This window comes from Amblyraja radiata, chromosome 25, assembly GCF_010909765.2.
Source record: "Amblyraja radiata isolate CabotCenter1 chromosome 25, sAmbRad1.1.pri, whole genome shotgun sequence".
NCBI lineage: Eukaryota > Metazoa > Chordata > Chondrichthyes > Rajiformes > Rajidae > Amblyraja > Amblyraja radiata.
The window spans coordinates 1,034,111-1,054,241 of record NC_045980.1 but is presented as its reverse complement, the minus strand read 5'-3'; the positions used below and the strand labels follow the sequence as shown (position 1 = coordinate 1,054,241).

The 20,131-nt window shown below is 44.2% G+C and overlaps 1 protein-coding gene across 2 annotated transcripts in view; it reads right to left on the bottom strand.

Moving 5' to 3' along the window:
• The window catches only part of susd2 (sushi domain containing 2), a 144,610-nt gene that overhangs the window by 86,849 nt on the left and 37,630 nt on the right, over positions 1 to 20,131 (bottom strand). For both annotated transcript variants that reach the window (XM_033043090.1, XM_033043089.1), the window contains exons 4-6: positions 16,793 to 16,944; positions 6,729 to 6,896; positions 4,283 to 4,457 (exon numbers count right to left, since the gene is read on the bottom strand). In XM_033043090.1, coding sequence (XP_032898981.1) covers positions 4,283 to 4,457; positions 6,729 to 6,896; positions 16,793 to 16,944 — 495 coding nt within the window. The remainder of the gene's footprint in view (positions 1 to 4,282; positions 4,458 to 6,728; positions 6,897 to 16,792; positions 16,945 to 20,131) is intronic.

Sequence of the window (20,131 nt, the reverse complement as noted above, 5' to 3'; positions counted from 1 at the left end):
TAGCTGCGCCTCCATGCCACCCTAAATATCCACAAATATTTTATGTTCAATAAGGGAAAGAGGGTAACGAAAGAGAGAATAGGGCCACTCAGAAATCAACATGGTCTCAGAAGGACAAGGTCCTCTGTTATTGCCATGGAGAGAAACATGACAACTGGAGAATGGTGATTATGTTGAAAAGTTAATGATGTTGAAAGGACAATCTCTATTATGGGTCAAGTACTAAGGCATACATCTCCCAGGCCTGATCAGATATATCCGAGGACACTGTGGGAAGAAATTGCAGGTGACCTGGCTGAGATACATGAAGCATTATCAGACACAGTGAGGTGACAGAAGACTGGAGGGTGGCTAATGTTGTGTCTCTATCTAACAAAGGCTGCAAGGAAAAGCGTTGGAATTATAGGCCAGTCAGCCTAACATCCTTGATAGACAAGTATACTGATGGGCATTCTGAGGGATAAAATATGTATGCTTTTGTATAGTTAGGGGCTGATTAGGGATAGTCAGCATGATTTTGTATGTGGGAGATCGTATCTTATGAGAATGACTGAGTTTTCTGAAGAAGTAACCAAAATGGTTAACGAGAGCAAAGTCGTTGACATTGTCAGCATGGCCTTCAAGAAGGCATTTGAGAAGGTTCTGCATGCTAGGCTGGTCTGGAATATATATAAATGACAAGGAGATAAATGTAGATGGGTTGGTGAGTAATATCGTTGACGGCACCAACATTGGAGGAGTTGCAGACAGTGAGGAATGCTGCCAGAAGATACAACGGGATATAGACCACCTGCAGAAATGGGCAGAGAAATGGTAGAAGGTACACAAAATTGCTGGGGAAACTCAGCGGGTGCAGCAGCATCTATGGAGCGAAGGAAATAGGCGACGTTTCAGGCCGAAACCCTTCTTCAGACTGATGGGGGGTGGGGGGGGGGAAAAGAAAGAAGGAAAAGGGGAGGAGGAGGAGGAGCCCGAGGGCGGGCGGATGGGAGGGTGGGAGGAGACAGCTAGAGGGTTAAGGAAGGGGAGGAGACAGCAAGGGCTAGCCAAATTGGGAGAATTCAATGTTAATGCCATAAGGACGCAAGGTTCCCAGACGGAATATGAGGTGCTGTTCCTCCAATTTCCGCTGTTGCTCACTCTGGCAATGGAGGAGACCCAGGACAGAGAGGTCGGATTGGGAATGGGAGGGGGAGTTGAAGTGCTGAGCCACCGGGAGGTCAGGTAGGTTATTGCGGACTGAGCGGAGGTGTTCGGCGAAACGATTGCCCAACCTACGCTTGGTCTCACCGATGTAAATCAGCTGACATCTAGAGCAGCGGATGCAGTAGATGGAGTTTAACCTGAGCAAGTGTGAGGTGTTGTGCTTTGGGAGGTTGAATATAAGGGGAAAGTATAGTTACTGGCAAATCCCTTAAGAGCATTAATGCGCAAAGGGATCTTGGAGTCCAAGTTCATAGCTCACTGAAGGTGGCAGCACAAGTAGATAGGGTGGTAAAGAAGTTGTATGGTATGCTTGCTTTCATTGCTAGGGGCATTGAGTATAAGAGTCAGGAAGTCTATGAGACTTTGTTTGGGCCACATCTGCTCACCCCATTACAGGAAGGATGTTAATTGTTTGTTAATGGTTTGTAGACGGTGCAGAGGTAGTTTACCAGAATGCTGTCTGGACTGGACGGTTTCACCAACAGGGAGAGTTTGGATAGATTTAGATTGTTTCTCTGGAGCGTCGGAGGTTGAGGGGAGACTTGATAGAAATATATAAAATCAAGAAAGGTACAGATAGGGTAGACAGTCCGAACGTTTTCTCAGGGTCAAAATGTCCAACACAAGAGGGCAAAGCCAAAAGATGATAGGGGGAAAGTTTAAAGGAAATTTAGACTTTAGAGATACAGCGTGGAAATAATCCCAGGGGAAACGAGTGTCAAGGGTTATGGGGAGATGGCAGGATTCGAGATTCCTGGGATTCGAGAACCAGAGGATGTAGATTTAAGGTGCGAGGGTAATGAATCAGGGGGGCAGGTTTTTCCACACAGAGGGTGGTGCGTATATGGAATGAGTTACAGAGGAAGTATTGTCAGATACAATATCAACATTTTAAAAAAATTGGACAGGTGCATGGTAGGAAAGGATTAGAGGAATTTGAGCCAAAAACGGGCAAATGGGATTAATTTAGATGGTGCATCTTGGAGAGCATGAACGGGTTGGGGCAAAGGGCCTGTTTTTGTTTTGTATGACTTTACAATTCAATGCTGGGAGTACTGTCAACTAAAGCATGGTGACATTTAAAAGAGAAATTAAGTCAACAATACAATCAGGAGGGAGATGGCTTCAAAGATTGCAATTGATATACAGCTGATTATAATCTTTCCATAATCTGATTATAATCTTTACTACATGGTTTACTCAAAAAGTCCCATTGTTACAATCCAACATAGATAAAGAAGAGATAGCATTATCAGATAAATCATTAAATGGGGTTTTCTTAATACATTGTTGAAAATGTTTCTACAGAAGTCCAATAAACTCAACAATGGCTCTAATTATACCTTTCCATGGCCTTTTGCCTCCCGAATGAAAAGGAAATGAAGATGGTGGTATTTTTAGATGGTGAAGATGGTTGTGAAAAATTGCAGACGGATCTTGATCGGTTGGGCAGGTGGCCTGAGGGATGTTTGATGGAAGTGTGAGGTGCTGTATTTTGGGAAGCCTAACCAGGGCAGGACCTACAGAGCGAATGGCAGGGCTCTGGGGAGTGTTGTAGGGAAGCGGGATCTAGGAGGGCAGGTACATAGATTCTTGAAAATGGCGTCTGATAGATAAGGTGGACAAGGTTTTCGACACATTCATCAGTCAGAATATTGGGTGTAGAAGATGGGAGGTCATATTACAGTTGTACATGTCATTGGTGAGACCACATTTAGAGTATTGTGTTCAGTTTTGGTCATCCATATATAGGAAAGATTTTATTAATCTGAAAGGATGCAGAAAATATTTATGTGGATATTGCAAGGACTCTAATAATAATAATATAATAATAATAATATATCTTCATTATCATTGGACAAGAACAACGAGATTAAGATTGCGACCTCCGTATCGATGCTATAAAATAAATAAATAAGGTAAAAGTACAAATAGCTCCATGTACACTGAGGTTAGAAATTACAGCAGCTGTCACTGTGTTGAGATAAGTCAGTTGTGATTATGGGGGCAAAGACAGATTATGGGGGATGCTTGGCAGACTGATTCAGTGCAGTTGTAGCTCTAGGGAAAAAGCCATGAAAGATGTTCAAACAGACGGTGACATGGGTGTATGAAGTCCTTACAGATGCTGATGGCTTTTCTGAGGCAGCGTGCGTTGTAGATGTCTTCCAGGGCTGGGAGCAGTATCCCAATGATCTACTTGTGTAGATGGGGCATTTGGGTCGGCATGGGCAAGTTAGGCCAAAGGGCCTGTTTCCACAGTTCTCAGACTCCATGACTATGAAGAGAATTAGTGAAAGTTTACATTTTGCACCTGCTCAGTATGAACTGATCATCACTCTCTGGTGAAGATGAACTCTTTCCACAGATGGTGCCCAACTTAATGAGTGTTCCCAACCAGTTTCTGTACTCATTTCAGTTTTCCTACATTTGTATTCTTTTGTCTTTCAATGCAAGTTCTTGTTTCTAATTATTTGTCAGTATTTTATGGCATTTCAATTAAAGTTATTTAAAAAAATATTTTAATTTGTTAATTTGTTGGAATAGTTTTCAAATGTCATTAACAAATGAAGATTTTTTTTAATAACTGGAAATTCTGTTACTATAGTTCAAGGGTGAGCCTTCGGATGCAGTTCCATGCTTTGTTTGGTTCATCTCACAGAAATTGAGAGTCAACACTGACCACAACACAAGGTTTACAGTTTAATGTCCAGGTAAAGGCTGACCCTGGGGAATGAACAGATTTTTTACAGACTTTGTCCATGTCAGAAAAAGCACAAAAATCACCCAATATCGTATCAATCTCCACTGTATTGTAATGAATGGCATAAAAAACATATAAAATTGATAAGAAAGAATTATTACCAAAAGAGGAGAGAAAGAGGAAACTAATTATGCCGTGTGTACAGATGAATGTTTGTAAATGCGTTGTGTTTTTGAATTTAATACCATTACCGTAGCATGTTCTTACATGGGGGTGGCCATAGGTCAGGTGTTGTTCACCTGACCATGACATGTATTGTCGATCACCTCTCATCATATCTGCACCAATGGTGAGGTAAGCTAGTGTACTCACGGTGCTCCCTCTGGTTCCATCTGGCCAGTGATCCGTAACATTCCAATCTCCCATTTCAAATAGGCCGTTTGAGCAGGTTGGGGGGTGAAGGTGAATATTCCACTGTTCCGAACAGATTTTACAAGTGAGTATAGATATGTCCAAACTCCCTTCCAGGAATCGGAGTAGGGTAAACCTGAGAAGAGATTTGCAATGAGTGAACTATTTCAAATTGTGTTTATTAAATCACTCCACATTTCCCCTACAGAGTACGTGGTTAAATTATGAAATTATTTAGTGTATATTTCACTGAATTCAAGTCCCAAAGGGTCTTATATATAATAGAGACCAGCCTAAAGTCAGCAATCCAAAGGATATGGATCCACTACTAGACTCGTGAAATTGTACCAGAAAGTTATTTTTTCCATTTCCGTTGGCAAAACGATTTTAATGGCTGGGCCAGGTTTAGATGTCATTGGAGAGGTACATAGTGGTAAATGACCTACATAGTTGGAATAGTTGCTTGTTGGCTGTCCCACAAAAGGAAGGGCAGTGGAGAGAAGATCCCACTAGTTGGAATTTCATGATTTACCTTCTTTACCTTAGTATTGTTTTAACTATTATCACCTGTACCGTGATAAAAACATTTTGTATACGATCCAGGCAAATTATACCATACATAAGAACATCACATAGTGCAAAAGAGAAAATAAGAAGAGTGCAAAATATAATGTTACAGCTCCAGGTAAAGTGTCGATTAAAAGAAAACTTCTTATGATGTAGAAGGAGGGCACATGGCCCATAAATGTTCCCACCAATTCATTCTCCTACCTATTTCCTGATAGTCTGTTCACCTTCATAAACCCATCAACTCCCTCACCCGTAAACCCAGCTTCACTGCAGGGCAATTTAAACAATGTGGGATGTGAGAGGAATTGGGAGCGTTTAGTGGAAACCTGCACATCAGAGGGTAAGGGATCAAATGCATCTGATTATGTCCCTCATGATAGCCGATGCAGAAGAATAAGATACGTGGGATGTACAACAAGTTGGTGGTTTTGGTTCAGAACTGGCTTACTCATAGAAGACTGGGAGTTGTGGTGGAACGGGTGGTCAGTGACCACTGGAGTACCATAGGGATCTGTGCTGGGATCCATAAACTACTTGGACATATATGTAGATGGGTTGGTTAGTAGGTTTACATCCAACACCATAATCAGTGAAGCTGCAAAGAGTGACGAAGGCTGTCAATGTGTAGGGCTAGATACTCAGCTGCAGAAATGGCCAGAGAAAACGGCAATTGGATTTTAATCAGAGCTAGTGTGAGATGATATAATTTAAACCCCTGTCTCACAGTACGAGTTAATTCCAAGAGTTCTCCCGAGTTTGCCCTGATTCGAACTCAGAGATTTACGGTAATGGCCACTCGTCGGTATTCGGGGCTCTCGTGGACATTTTTCATCATGTTGAAAAATCTTCACGAGTCTTCCCGTGCTTACCGGCCGATAGCAAGTCTTCCCGAGTACCTGCCGTTTGCGCTAAGAGACGTCCCCAAGCTCCGACGTACCCGCTACATTCATTCTCCAAGCTCTTGGAATTAACTTGCACCGTGGGACAGGGCTATGAGGAGTCAAATGTAAGGAAAAGTATACAGTTCATGGCAAGATCCTTAACAGCATTAATGTGCAGAGGGATCTTGGAGTCCAAGTTCATGGCTGTCTGAAAATGACAACACATGTACATAGAATGGTAAAGAAGGCTTATAGTATGCTTGGCTTAAGAGTCAGGAAGTCCTGATGCAGCTTTGGAGAGGGTGCAGAAGAGGTTTACCAGAATGCGGCCTGGATTAGAAATATTAGCTATAAGGAAAGATCTGCCAAGCTGTGGAGTGCGTTTTTTACACAGAGGGCAGTGGATGCCTGGAATGTACTGCCAGTGGTGGTGGAGGCAGATATGACCGTGGCATTTAAGAGGCTTTAAGATAGGTTTATGCATTTGTATGGCATGGAGGGATAAGGATCGCATGCAGGCAGAGGAGATTACATTAACCTAGCATCATATTCAGCACGGACAATGTGCTGTATTGTTCTATTCATTCTATTCACCTATGGTTAAGATTGAAACAAGGTGGTCACTGGATCTGTCCCACTTTCACGACCTAATTCACGACCTCTGTTGAGTTTGCCCTTGACTCAAACTCGCAGCATGGTCGTCACGAGGTCGTAGGTAGGTCGTAGCAGGCCGTGATGCTAGTCGTAGGTACTCGTGGCATCAAGTAGGTCGGGGCGTTTTTCTAGCATGATGAAAAATGTCACAGAGTAAAAAAGGTTGTGAATTAGATTGTGAAAGTGGGACAGGCCCTTGGGACAGGTGAAAATGGAGATGCAGTTGTGAAGTTCCTGGCAAAGCTGTTTCACATTCTGATGTGTATGATCTCATTCCTCCAGCATCACACCTAGATATTTACCGTTCTCTTGGTAACCCCAGAGTTCAATCCGTACCAACTGTTGTGGGATTATCGACGTGTTCCACATGAGCGTCAGGGTCCCAGTGACACCAGGTGTACCATAGTATTGCCACTTGGTCTCATTATGTAACACAGCTTTCTTCAAGGGCGAATATTTACCGTGATGCACTGCAGAAATCGACAGAAATATAGTTAAAATAATTTACAAGCAGAAGGTAATGCTGGGTGGTTCTGGGGAAAGGGAGACCATACATATTGAGAGCATAAATGTTACACAAGTCTGCATCAGGACTGCATCAGCAACACTTTGAGTCCCTTAGCCCACACCCGCTAAGAGTTTCCTATCTGGGAGTATGAATACTCGACTATCACATTTTTACTCTTATATATTCTGTTGTAATCTCCCTGTTTGTATATTTTATCTCCTGGCTAATGAACGGGAGCATCCTGTATGTACTTTTAACCAGACAATCTACCTCTGCTGTCACAGGTAGATCTATCAGTACGGTGGCACAGCGGTAGAGTTGCTGCCTTACAGCGCCAGAGACCCGGGTTTGATCCCGACTATGGGTGCTGTCAGTGAAGGGTTTGTACGTTCTCCCCGTGACCAGCGTGGGTTTTCTCTGGGATCTCCAGTTTCCTCCCACACTCCAAAGACGTGCTGGTTTGTAGGTTAATTGGCTTGGTATAAATGTAAATTGTCCCTAGTGTGTAGGATAGTGTTAATGTGCTGGAATTGTTGGTCGGCGTGGACTAGGTGGGCCGAAGGGCCTGTATTTCTAAACTAAGCTAAACTGTTAAGAAATCAACAGTATACGTGGACCTGTACACCAAGGTCACCTCTGCACTGCCTGGGGCCATAAATTGGTAAAATATTATTAGAGATATTGGGCTGACTCATGATCTGTCAGCTGTCAGCAGTTTAGGGCACCGATGATCTCATGGTTTGCCAACTCAGAAGGTGAAGATCTGGAGGTCAGGTCCCAGTGTATCCAACTGTCTGCATTTTCCTGAACTCATAACAGAGTACACAGCAGAGCGCTGACATTCTGACAGCAAGACTGAATTCAAGAGGTGTGGTCAGCAAGTGGGGTCTCCAACCGTGTGGAGAAAGATAAAGTAGTTTCCATGAATGCAGATATTTCTCTCATTACTGAGACTGCCTGAGCTACACTAGTGTTTCAGAAGGCCATCTGCCAAAGGGGTCTTCATTGATGTGCATGCCTGTGCCTAGTGGAATAGAGTCCCAAACTATCCTATATGGCAATTCAACACCCCACTGATTAGGCCAATAATAAATAGTGCCCAATGGGTATGTATACTGAGATAATCATCACATGTATTCGTCAGCTATTAAATTCAGCAAATGTCACTCACTGTGGCATTCAGCAGCATCAGTGGGCTTTACATAGTATTTCAGTAGCCAAACCTGACCCCAGAAGTTTGCCAAGCAGATGTCCAGATGCCTTTAAAATGTGACCTCTGCTTGTCTCATACTGCATGTGTATCTTAAAGAGGCAAGTTGCACACAGAATGCCCAATTTGTAATGTTAGAGCTGAAAGTCATTATTAAAATCCTCGTTTTGTTTAATTTTTATTTATTTGTTTAAGTGCAAGGTAAAGTATGTTTTATTGTTTAAACTCATAAACAATGTGTTTATTCTCATGTGTACCGAGATCCAGTGAAAAGCTTTTGATGCGTGCTGATCAGTCAGCGGAAAGACAATACATGTTTGCAATCGAGCTATTCATTGATGATAAAGGAATAACATTTAGTGCAAGGTAAAGCCAGTAAAGTTCAAGATCCATATCCAATGAGAAATCATTTCTTGATTAGTGTTTGGAAGTGCCTCGACCAATTTTGTGAGTTTTGAATTGGGCATTATCCTTGGAACTCGTGTATTAACCATCATTCACAGGTATTGTGAGAAAAAGAACAACAAGCAAATGGGACCAATTTCTTGGAATTAGAGCATAAAATAGGCAATGCATCAGACAGCATATTGATTGTGTCAGGCCAATTCTGTGTTGGATTGTGCCCTGATCCACAACTGCAAGAAATAGTGTTACCTAAACTTCTACCGACTAAATTACATGGGTGGATTATCAGTAGAAGTGGTTTCCCAGCCATGCCTCCATTTGATGCTTCTCTGAACTGGGATACCATGAGCCCTTCCATTAAGTTAATATGTTGCCTGTGTTTAGTGGGACAAAAAAAATGGTTAGGTTGTATGCCAGATCCCAATCTTTGATTTTGTACCTGCACTCTACCTGCCCTTCATGGGTTGACATTTTTCAGAATTATCTTTGTACAATTGCCAGTCTTGATGAATCAAAATTACACACAGACATTAGCTCAGTGCTCTTATGATACTGGAATTATATTTCTATGTAGAATTAATTTAAATGCTAATAAAAGCTGCAATGACAAACTGAAGGATCACCAATGGAAGAACTTGTAATAACAACTTCACAAATGTTCCGTGTTATGACTGGCATCAGTAGCATAATGACAAATGACAACTGTCAGTTTTAAGAGGACCACTGCATATTTGAGGAAAGACTATTCCATTAAAAGGTAAAAATGCATTTATTATCAGCATTTGTTGAATGGGAATTGATTCCCAGGTCACAAAAAAAGTTCTAACCTACCCAAGTAGAAATATTGATATTAAAGCATTGATAAATTTCCAATTAATTGGCTGAATTACACCCTGTGTACTTACCTCCCCATGACCATGCTACAAGATATGTAATATTTTAATTCTCAAACATTGTTACAAGAAAGGTGTCTATACTGATGGTAATTTGGAAAAATAATTGTGGTCGTTTGCTGGAAATTGGGTCCATCATTACATTACGTCTCCCATCTGAAAAAGTCTTCTTGTAAGGCTATGTACAGTACTGACTATGCCAGTGCTATATTTAGAATGGTGGATATCTGGGAACAATTACAGCACATTAATCTAATCTTGAAGGAGTAAATTGGGACAGTTTGTTTTATGGGAAAGATGTGGAAGAGAAATGGAGTACATTTAAAGATGAAATTTTAAGAGTACAGAATCTTTATGTCCCTGTTCGGTTGAAAGGAAATAGTAAAAATTGGAAAGAGCCATGGTTTTCAAGGGAAATTGGACACTTGGTTCGGAAAAAGAGAGAGATCTACAATAATTATAGGCAGCATGGAGGTGCTTGAGGAGTATAAAGAATGTAAAAAGAATCTTAAGAAAGAAATTAGAAAAGCTAAAAGAAGATATGAGGTTGCTTTGGCAAGTAAGGTGAAAGTAAATCCAAAGGGTTTCTACACCTATATAAATAGCAAAAGGATAACGAGAGATAAAATTGGTCCATTAGAGAGTCAGAGTGGACAGCTATCTGCAGAGCCAAAAGAGATGGGGGAGATATTGAACAATTTCTTTTCTTCGGTATTCATCAAGGAGAAGGATATTGAATTATGTGAGGTGAGGGAAACAAGTAGAGTAGCTATGGATACTATGAGATTCAAAGAAGAGGAAGTACTGACACTTTAAACAAATATAAAAGTGGATAAGTCTCCAGGTCCTGACAGGATATTCCCTAGGACATTGAGGGAAGTTAGTGTAGAAATTGCAGGGCTATGACAGAAATATTTCAAATGTCATTAGAAACGGGAATAGTGCCCGAGGATTGGCATACTGCGCATGTTGTTCCATTGTTTAAAAAGAGTTCTAAGAGTAAACATAACAATTATAAACCTGTTAGTTTAACTTTAACTGGTGGGCAAATTAATGGAAAAGATACTTAGAGATAATATATATAAGCATCTGGATAAACAGGGTCTGATTAGGAACAGTCAACATGGATTTGTGCCTGGAAGGTCATGTTTGACTAATCTTCTTGAATTTTTTGAAGAGGTTACTCGGGAAATTGATGAGGGTAAAGCAGTGGATGTTGTATATATGGACTTCAGTAAGGCCTTTGACAAGGTTCCTCATGGAAGGTTGGTTAAGAAGGTTCAATGGTTGGGTATTAATGGTGGAGTAGCAAGATGGATTCAACAGTGGCTGAATGGGAGATGCCAGAGAGTAATGGTGGATGGTTGTTTGTCAGGTTGGAGGCCAGTGACTAGTGGGGTGCCACAGGGATCTGTGTTGGGTCCACTGTTGTTTGTCATGTACATCAATGATCTGGATGATGGTGTGGTAAATTGGATTAGTAAGTATGCAGATGATACTAAGATAGGTGGGGTTGTGGATAATGAAGTAGATTTTCAAAGTCTACAGAGAGATTATGCCAGTTGGAAGAGTGGGCTGAAAGATGGCAGATGGAGTTTAATGCTGATAAGTGTGAGGTGCTACATCTTGGCAGGACAAATCAAAATAGGACGTACATGGTAAATGGTAGGGAATTGAAGAATGAAGGTGAACAGAGGGATCTGGGAATAACTGTGCACAGTTCCCTGAAAGTGGAATCTCATGTAGACAGGGTGGTAAAGAAAGCTTTTGATGTGCCAGCCTTTATAAATCAGAGCATTGAGTATAGAAGTTGGGATGTAATGTTAAAATTGTACAAGGCATTGGTGAGGCCAATTCTGGAGTATGGTGTACAATTTTGGTCGCCTAATTATAGGAAGGATGTCAACAAAATAGAGAGAGTACAGAGGAGATTTACTGGAATGTTGCCTGGGTTTCAGCAACTAAGTTACAGAGAAAGGTTGAACAAGTTAGGGCTTTATTCTTTGGAGCGTAGAAGGTTAAGGGGGGACTTGATAGAGGTCTTTATAATGATGAGAGGGATAGACAGAGTTGACGTGGATAAGCTTTTCCCCACTGAGAGTAGGGAAGATTCAAACAAGGGGACATGACTTGAGAATTAAGGGACAGAAGTTTAGGGCTAACATGAGGGGGAACTCCTTTACTCAGAGAGTGGTGGCTGTGTGGAATGAGCTTCCAGTGAAGGTGGTGGAGGCAGGTTCGTTTTTATCATTTAAAAATAAATTGGATAGTTATATGGACGGGAAAGTAATGGAGGGTTATGGTCTGAGCGCAGGTATATGGGACTAGGGGAGAATACGTGTTCGGTACGGACTAGAAGGGTCGAGATGGCCTGCTTCCGTGCTGTAATTGTTATATGGTTATATGGTTAAGTGTATCAGCTTGGAGGGCAAAGCTCATTTAATGATTACATTTTGACCTTCTAATAATCTAGTTATAAATCTATCTATCTTCTATCTATATTTAAAACTCTGTGTGTGTGTGTGTGTGTGTGTGTGTGTGTGTATGTGTGTGTCTGCCTGACTTGTGGCTGCCAGCCTTTAATTCGTTGCTACGCCAACACCAGACGCAGAATCGCCGAGATTTTTTCCATTTCGGAAGAGATTTCACTTTTCATTCCAAGTATCCACTCCTGATTAAATTTCGTCGTGTTTATGTAAACATTTTTAATCAAATCCTTCTCCCCCCCCCCCCCCCCCAAAATTAAAAAAAAACTGGCTTCTCACCCATAGAATGTTGGTGAACGTTCCATCGTGTGATGTTACAATGCCCAATGCTCACAGATGTCCAAGCGGAATGGATCCATTTACATATGCCTTTGCAGCAGCCCCAGCCCCACCCCCGCAGCCTGTGTCGAAGCGCGTCATCATGTGTGTGGGAATAGAGAAAGTGGATTGGGGGTGATAGGGAATGGGGAACAGATGGACTGTCCCCACCCCTCCCCCTTCCACTCTCCCTCCCCATTATTTCCCCTCTCTCCCCCCACCCGTCTCCCCCTCCCTCCACACTCTTACCCCTCCCTCCCCTACCCAATCCCTCCCCCATCCCTCCCTCCCCTCCCCCACACCTCTCTTCCCCACCCCTTTCCCTCTCTTCCCCACCCCTTTCCCTCTCTCCCCCACCCCCTTCCCCCTCCGTCCACACTCTTACCCCTCTACCACTTACCCCATCTCCTCGCCTCCCTCCCCCTCCCCCACACCTCTCTCCCCCTCCCCATCTCCGTCTCCCTCTCCTCCCCCTCCTCCTCCCACCCCCATCCCTCTCTCCACCACCTCCCTTCCCTCTCCCCCCTTCCCTCCCCCACCCCCTTCCCTCTCCCCCCCACCACCCTTCCCTCCCTCACCCCTTTCTCTCTCCCCCACCCCTTTCCACTCCCCACTCTTCCCCCTACATCCACACTCTTCCCCCTCTACCACCCACCCCATCTCCCTCCTTGCCTTCCTCCCCCACACCTCTCCCCCCATTCCTCTCTCCCCCTCTCCCCATCCCTCTCTCCTCCCGCTCCCCCATCCATCTCTCCTCCCCTCCCCCATCCCTCTCTCCTCCCCCTCTCCATCTCCCTCTCCTCCTCCCACCCACATCCCTCTCTCCCCCACCCCCCTTCCCTCTACCCCCTTCCCTCCCCCAACCCCTTCCTTCTCTCCCCCACCCCCTTCCGTCCCCCACTCCCTTCCCTTTCTCCCCCACCCCCTTCCCACTCTTCCCCCTCCATCCACACTCTTCCCCCTCTACCCCCTGCCCCAACTCCCTCCTCGCCTCCCTCCCCCCCACACCTCTCTCCCCCATCCCTCTCTCCTTCCCTCCCCCACCCCTCTCTCCATCTCCCTCTCCTCCCCTCCTCCTCCCACCCCCATCCCTCCCTCCCCCACCCCCATTCCCTCTCTACCCCACCCCCTTCCCTCTCTTCCCCCGCCCCCTCCCCCCTACCCTTCTGTCCCTCTTCCACCACTCCCCCTACCCCTCCCTCCCCACTACCACTTCTCTCTCCCTTACCCACCCCTCTCCCTCTCCGTCCCCCACCACTCTCTCTCCTCCTCCCCTCCTCCTCTCTCCCACCCACCCCTTCCCCTACCCCTTCCCCTACCCCTCTGTCCCCCTTCCACCAATCCCCCTACCCCTCTCCCTCTCCCTCCCCATTCTTCCACCTCTCCCCCACTCTCCCTCCCCACTCTTTCCCCTCTCTCCCACCACCCCCACCCCCACCCCGTCCCTCCACAATCTTCCCCCTCCCTCCCCTACCCCATCTCCCTCCTCCCCTCCCTCCCCCATCCCTCCCCCACACCTGTCTCCCCCTCCCCATCCCTCTCCTCCCCACCCCCACCCCTCTCCTTCCCCTCTCCATCTCCCTCTCCTCCCTTCCTCCTCCCACCCCCATCCCTCTCTCCCCCACACCCCCCCATCTCCCCCCCACTCTTCCCCCTCCCTCCACACTCTTCCCCCTCTCTCCCCTACCCCATCTCCCTCCTCCCCTCCGGCCCCCCACCCCCACACCTGTCTCCACCTCCCCATCCCTCTCTTCCCCTCCCCCACCCCTCTCTCCTCCCCCCTCTCCATCTCCCTTGCCAAAGACATTCTTGCCATAGAGGGAGTACAGAGAAGGTTAACCAGACTGATTCCTGGGATGTCAGGACTTTCATATGAAGAAAGACTGGATAGACTCGGCTTGTACTCGCTAGAATTTAGAAGATTGAGGGGGGCTCTTATAGAAACTTACAAAATTCTTAAGGGGTTGGACAGTCTAGATGCAGGAAGATTGTTCCCGATGTTGGGGAAGTCCAGAACAAGGGGTCACAGTTTAAGGATAAGGGGGAAATCTTTTAGGACCGAGATGAGAAAAACATTTTTCACACAGAGAGTGGTGAATCTCTGGAATTCTCTGCCACAGAAGGTAGTTGAGGCCAGTTCATTGGCTATATTTAAGAGGGAGTTAGATGTGGCCCTTGTGGCTAAAGGGATCAGAGGGTATGGAGAGAAGGCAGGTACAGGATACTGAGTTGGATGATCAGCCATGATCATATTGAATGGCGGTGCAGGCTCGAAGGGCCGAATGGCCTACTCCTGCACCTAATTTCTATATTTCAATGTTTCCCTCTCCTCACCCCCCCCCCCCCCCACACCTCTCTCCCCATCCCCCTCTCTCACCCCCTACCCCGCTCTCCTTTGCCTCCCAAATCTCTCCTGTTTCCTCCTCCTCCTCTCCCCCCCTCCCCGCAAACGCCGTTGTGGAAACAGACCCAACGGGTCTGCACTTGGCCTAGTATATAATAAATTTATATGCACGTTTATTTGTTATTAATAATAATAATAATAATAATAATAATAATAATAATAATAAATCAGCTGTTCCTTATACGATCATTCTTTTCTTGAAGCTTACAATCTATACTTGTGGTCAGGATAATTTTCTACACCCTTCATATTGTTGCTGGAAATTGAGATCCATATTAGCCAGTTAATTTCAAACTTGTTATTGCATCTTCATCAGCAAATTACTCCAAAGACAGTAAATGGAAACTTTCTACACCTGTTCTTAATCCATAGAAATTGTACATTCTGTAATCCTTCCAACAAAAGCAAATCTAAGGAAAAGGTATGTTAGGGAAATGGAATGGCCATGGCCTTGTCATGTGGAGCACTTTGCACTTCAGAAGGTCTGAAGAAGGGTCTCGACCAAAAACGCCACCCACTGCTTCTCTCCGGAGATGCTGCCTGTTCCACTGAGTTACTCAAGCATTTTGTGTCTATCTTCAGTGTAAATAAGCATCTGTAGTTCCTTCCTACAGAGTCTATAGCCTAGTGGGTAGCACAGTGATGCCATGGACTATGTTTACTCCTGAGTGTTGTCTCCGTGAAGTTTGCTCATGCCCCCCTTTCACTCTCCAAAATCCCAAAGATGTGGGGGTTAATTAGTTACTTGGTCCTGAAGTGCAAGGTACTGGTAGAATCTGGCAGAGTTGATGGAAATGCGGGGAGAATATAAATGGAATTACTGCGGGATTTGTGTAAATTAATACCATGGTCATCATGGATTCTCCAGGCTGACGTACCTGTTTCCATGGTGTAACCCTATGGTTGTGTAACTCCAGGAGTCCTTCCCTTCCTCAGCTAAGATGCTAAGAGCGACACAGTGGCGCAGCTGGTGGAGCTGCTGCCTTACCATGGCAGAGACCCGGGTTTGATCCTGACCTCGGGTCCTGTCTGTGTGGAATTTGCATGTTCTCCCTGTAACAGTGTGGGTTTCCTCCAGGAAACCCCAAAGTGCACAGGGAGTGGATGAGAAAGTGGGATAACATAGTACTCGTATGAAAGAGTGATTGATGGTCAGCGTGTGCTCGGTGGGCCGAAATACCTGTTTCCATTTAGTTAAACTAAACTGATAGTATCTTCTCTGCTTTCTTCCAAAAGTCAGCAGAAAGAAATGAAGGATACCCTGACTATTGGTTATGATCTAAGGCTTGGCACTTGGAGCATAAGGTTTTGTTTGAAGCCCCCCATGGCCTCTGTGCTTCATTACCAACTTCACCTTTATTGACTTCACCAATACACAAGAAATGAAAGATATTGTGCAGGAAGGAACTGCTGATGCTGGTAGACACAAAATCTATGGAAAATCTATGGGTAGTTAATCTGTGGAACTCATTGCCACAGAGGGCTGTGGAAGCCAGGTCAGTGGATATTTTTAAGGAGTAAGAAGGAACTGCAGATGCTGGCTTAAACCGAAGATAGACACAAAAAAACTGGAGTAACTCAGCGGGACAGCCAGCATCTCTGGAGAGAAGGAATGGGTGACGTTTCTGAGAAGATATACAAATTCTTGATTAGAATTTTTTATTAGAATGGATGTCAAGGGAAGGCAGGAAAATGGGATTAGGAGGCAGAGATCAGCCATGATTGAATGGTGGAGTATGGTCGATGGGCTGAATGGCCTAACTGTACTCCGATACCTTGTGAACTTGTGAAAATGTTGGAACATCGAAGATAGGCACGAGAAAGAAAAATATTGCCTCTCTTCTGTCAGCCTTCTACAATTCACTTAGTGTACTAGTTTTCCAATCTGTTACCAATGAAGAAGGTCACATGTAGATAAAGGTAGTCAAAATTGCTGGAGAAACTCAGCGGGTGCGGCAGCATCTACGGAACGAAGGTAATAGGCAACGTTTCGGCCCGAAACGTTGCCTATTTCCTTCGCTCCATAGATGCTGCCGCACCCGCTGAGTTTCTCCAGCAATTTTGTCTACCTTCGATTCTCCAGCATCTGCAGTTCCTTCTTGAATATGTAGATAAAGGTTCAGTGCAAGGATTTCACCTGACCTGCTACCCATGTCCCCTGGTGAAGGTAGTTCTTTCCATCGTCTGTAGACAATTCAAAAGGTATCCTTCCATTTTCATAGAGTAATGGTGAAATGCAGTGAGCCATCTTTTCATCATCAACATACCCCATGGTAACAATGGAATTTTTGAACCTGCAAGAGAATAATTTCATGTTTAATCCAGTAGAAACATGTGGTAGAGATTTTTAGCTTGAAAGCCATTAGAATATGCCGGTGATAAACAATGGAGTAGTCAGATGGGAACAAAAGTGAAAAACGTAATTCAATCGTGAAAAGTAAATGATAATGTTGCCGAAGAGGGCAAAGCTCCATAAATAGTGGTGTTCAGGAGGAGAAGGCACTCATGGAGTACTTGTCCACAAATTGCTAAGGTGCTTATGAAGGATTCAGGACACTTGCTTCTACTGACCAAGGCATAAAATATAAAAGCAAGTAGGTCACACTAAAATAAGTGATATTGTAGATATTGAAGATGATTATCAAGGATTACAGCGGATCTTGATCAAGGGGTCAAGGGGGCTGAGGAATGGCTAATTGAGTTTAATTCAGGTAAGTGTGATCTGTTGCACTTTGGGAAATCAGAGCAAGGCAGCACCTTCACAGAAAGGGTAGGGCCCCAGTCAGCGTTGTAGAGCAGACAGGAGTAGGAGTACCACTATGTAATTCCCTGAATGTGTGTGGGAGATAGTTAGGATGATCAAGCAAGTTTTTGCACACTGGCCTTCATTAGTCAGCAAATAGAGTATTGAAGTTGGAACATAACATTAGAGTGGTACAAGATGTTAATGAGTCAGCACTTGGAGTACTGTGGCCAGTTTTTATCATCCTGCTGTAAGAAAGATATCATTAAACTTGAAAGGGTATAGAGAAGATTTATGAGTATGTTGGCAGAACTCAGGGGTCTGATCTACAGATAGATATTGAGCAGGCAAGGACTTTATTCCTTGGAGCACAGTACGATGGCTGAACTTACATCAGTATATAGAAACATAGAAAAATAGGTGCAGGAGGAGGCCATTCCTTCCTTCGAGCCAGCACCGCCATTCAATATGATCATGGCTGATCATTTAAAATCAATACCCCGTTCCTGCTTTTTCCCTATATCCCTTGATTCCTTTAGCCCTAAGAGCTAAACCTAACTATGTCTTGTAAGCATCCAGTGAATTGTTCTCCACTGTCTTCTGTGGCAGAGAATTCCACAGATTCACAACTCTCTGGGTGACATTTTTTTTTTTCCTCATCTCAGTCCTAAATGGCCTACCCCTTATTCTTAAACCGTGACCCCTGGTTCAGGACTCCCCCAATATCGGGAACATTTTTCCTGCCTCTAGCCTGTCCAATCTCATAAGAATTTTACATGTTTCTATAAAACCACCGGATGGCGCCAGCAATGGCCGCCTCGCCAACAGTCGGTTTGTCCCTTCCTTCTTTGTTGCATGTTTGTATGAGTTAAATGTATGTTTTTAATGTTCTTTGGCTTGTTTTATGTGAGGGATTGGGGGGGGGGGGGGGGGGGGGTGGGAGAGTTAGGGGAAACGTTTTTTAATCTCTTAGCTAGACGGAGATGCGATGTTTTTCCGTATCGTATCTCCGTCAGCACTGCGGCCTAACATTGAGGAGTTGGCGGCCTTTGCTGGAGACCGACTTCGAGAGCTCCACCGCGGGAGCATGCAGACTTTAACATTGCGCAGCTCGCGGTCTCTGGCTAGAGACTGACCGGGAACTCCAAGCCGTGGGGGCATCGACCATCCTGACGCGGGGGGTTCAACCGCCAGCTGTGGGAGCTTCGATTGCCCCGACTGTGGATGGTTCGACTGCCCTGACCGTGGGAGAATAAAAGAGGAAGTAGATTGGACTTTATTGCCTTCCATCACTGTGAGGAATGTGGGGAATCTGCTGTGGTGGAGGTTTATGTTAACTTTTATGTAGTTGTGTGTCTTGATGCTTTTTTTTTAGTATGGCTGTATGGTAACTCAAATTTCACGGTACCTTAATTGGTACATGTGACAATAAACTGAACCTTGAACCTTGAGATTCCCTCTTATCCTCCTAAATTCCAGTGAATACAAGTCCAGTCGACCCATTCTTTCATCATATGCCAGTCCCGCCATCCCGGGAATAACCTGGTGAACCTACGCTGCACTCCCTCAATAGCAATAATGTCCTTCCTCAAATTAGGGGACCAAAATTGCACACAATCCTCCAGGTGTGGTCTCACCAGAACCTTGTCCAACTGCAGTAGGACTTCCTTGCTTCTAAACTCAAAGCATCTCGCAATGAAGGCTAACATACCATTAGCTGTCTTCACTGCCTACTGTACCTGCATGCTTACTTTCAGTGACTAATGTACAAGCACACCCAAGTCTCGTTGCACTTTCCCTTTGCCAAATTTGACACCTGTCAGATAATAATCTGCCTTCCTGTTCTTGTCACCAAAGTGGATAACCTCACATTCATCCACATTATACTGCATCTGCCATGCATCTGCATCATATATAATGAATGGATAAAATAAAAAGGGTGAATGCAGAGTTTTTTCTAAGGATAGGGGAATCAGGAACTAGAAGGTATAGGGTTAAAGTTAGAGGGTATGGATTTACTCGGAACCTGAGAGTTAACATTTTCAGAGGGTCGTGGTTAAAAGAAACAAACTGTCAGAGGAAGTAATTGAGGCAGGTACAAGAACAATACTTAAAATACTGTTGGACAGCTTCATGGGTGGGAAAGGTTTAGAGGGATTTGGGCCAAATGTAATTGTGGTAATGAGTATAGAAGTTGGGAGGTCATGTTGCAGTCATATGAGATGTTAGTAAGGCTATATTTAGAGTATTGTGTTCAGTTCTGGGAGCCATGTTATAGAAAATATGCTATCAAGCTGTCTTTTGCGAATGGCATATTGGCCTTCATAACAAGAGGAGTTGAGTATCTTTTTGTTGGAGAAAACCTGTACCTGGCAATTTAGTGATGTATTTCTGTTAGGACAAGGGAGATATACTTGAGATGAGATGCTCAGATAGGACTAATAGGAAGAACTTGGTTTCAGTGGAAGATTGAACAATAACTAGAGCATAAATTTAAGTTACTTGGTAGAAAAATAAATTGAGGTGGAGGAAAGATATTGTTATTTAATGGGTGGTAGGGGTCTTGAACTCCTTACTTGAAAAGGTAATGGAGGAGAAGCCCTCATCACATTTAATAAAGAACTAAAGAGCCTTTGGCAAACATTATGGACAAAGATTTGGAAAGAGGGTTCAACCTTCTTTGTGAACTGTTCCAGTATAGATATAGCAGGTACAATAGCATCTTTCTGTGCTTTGCA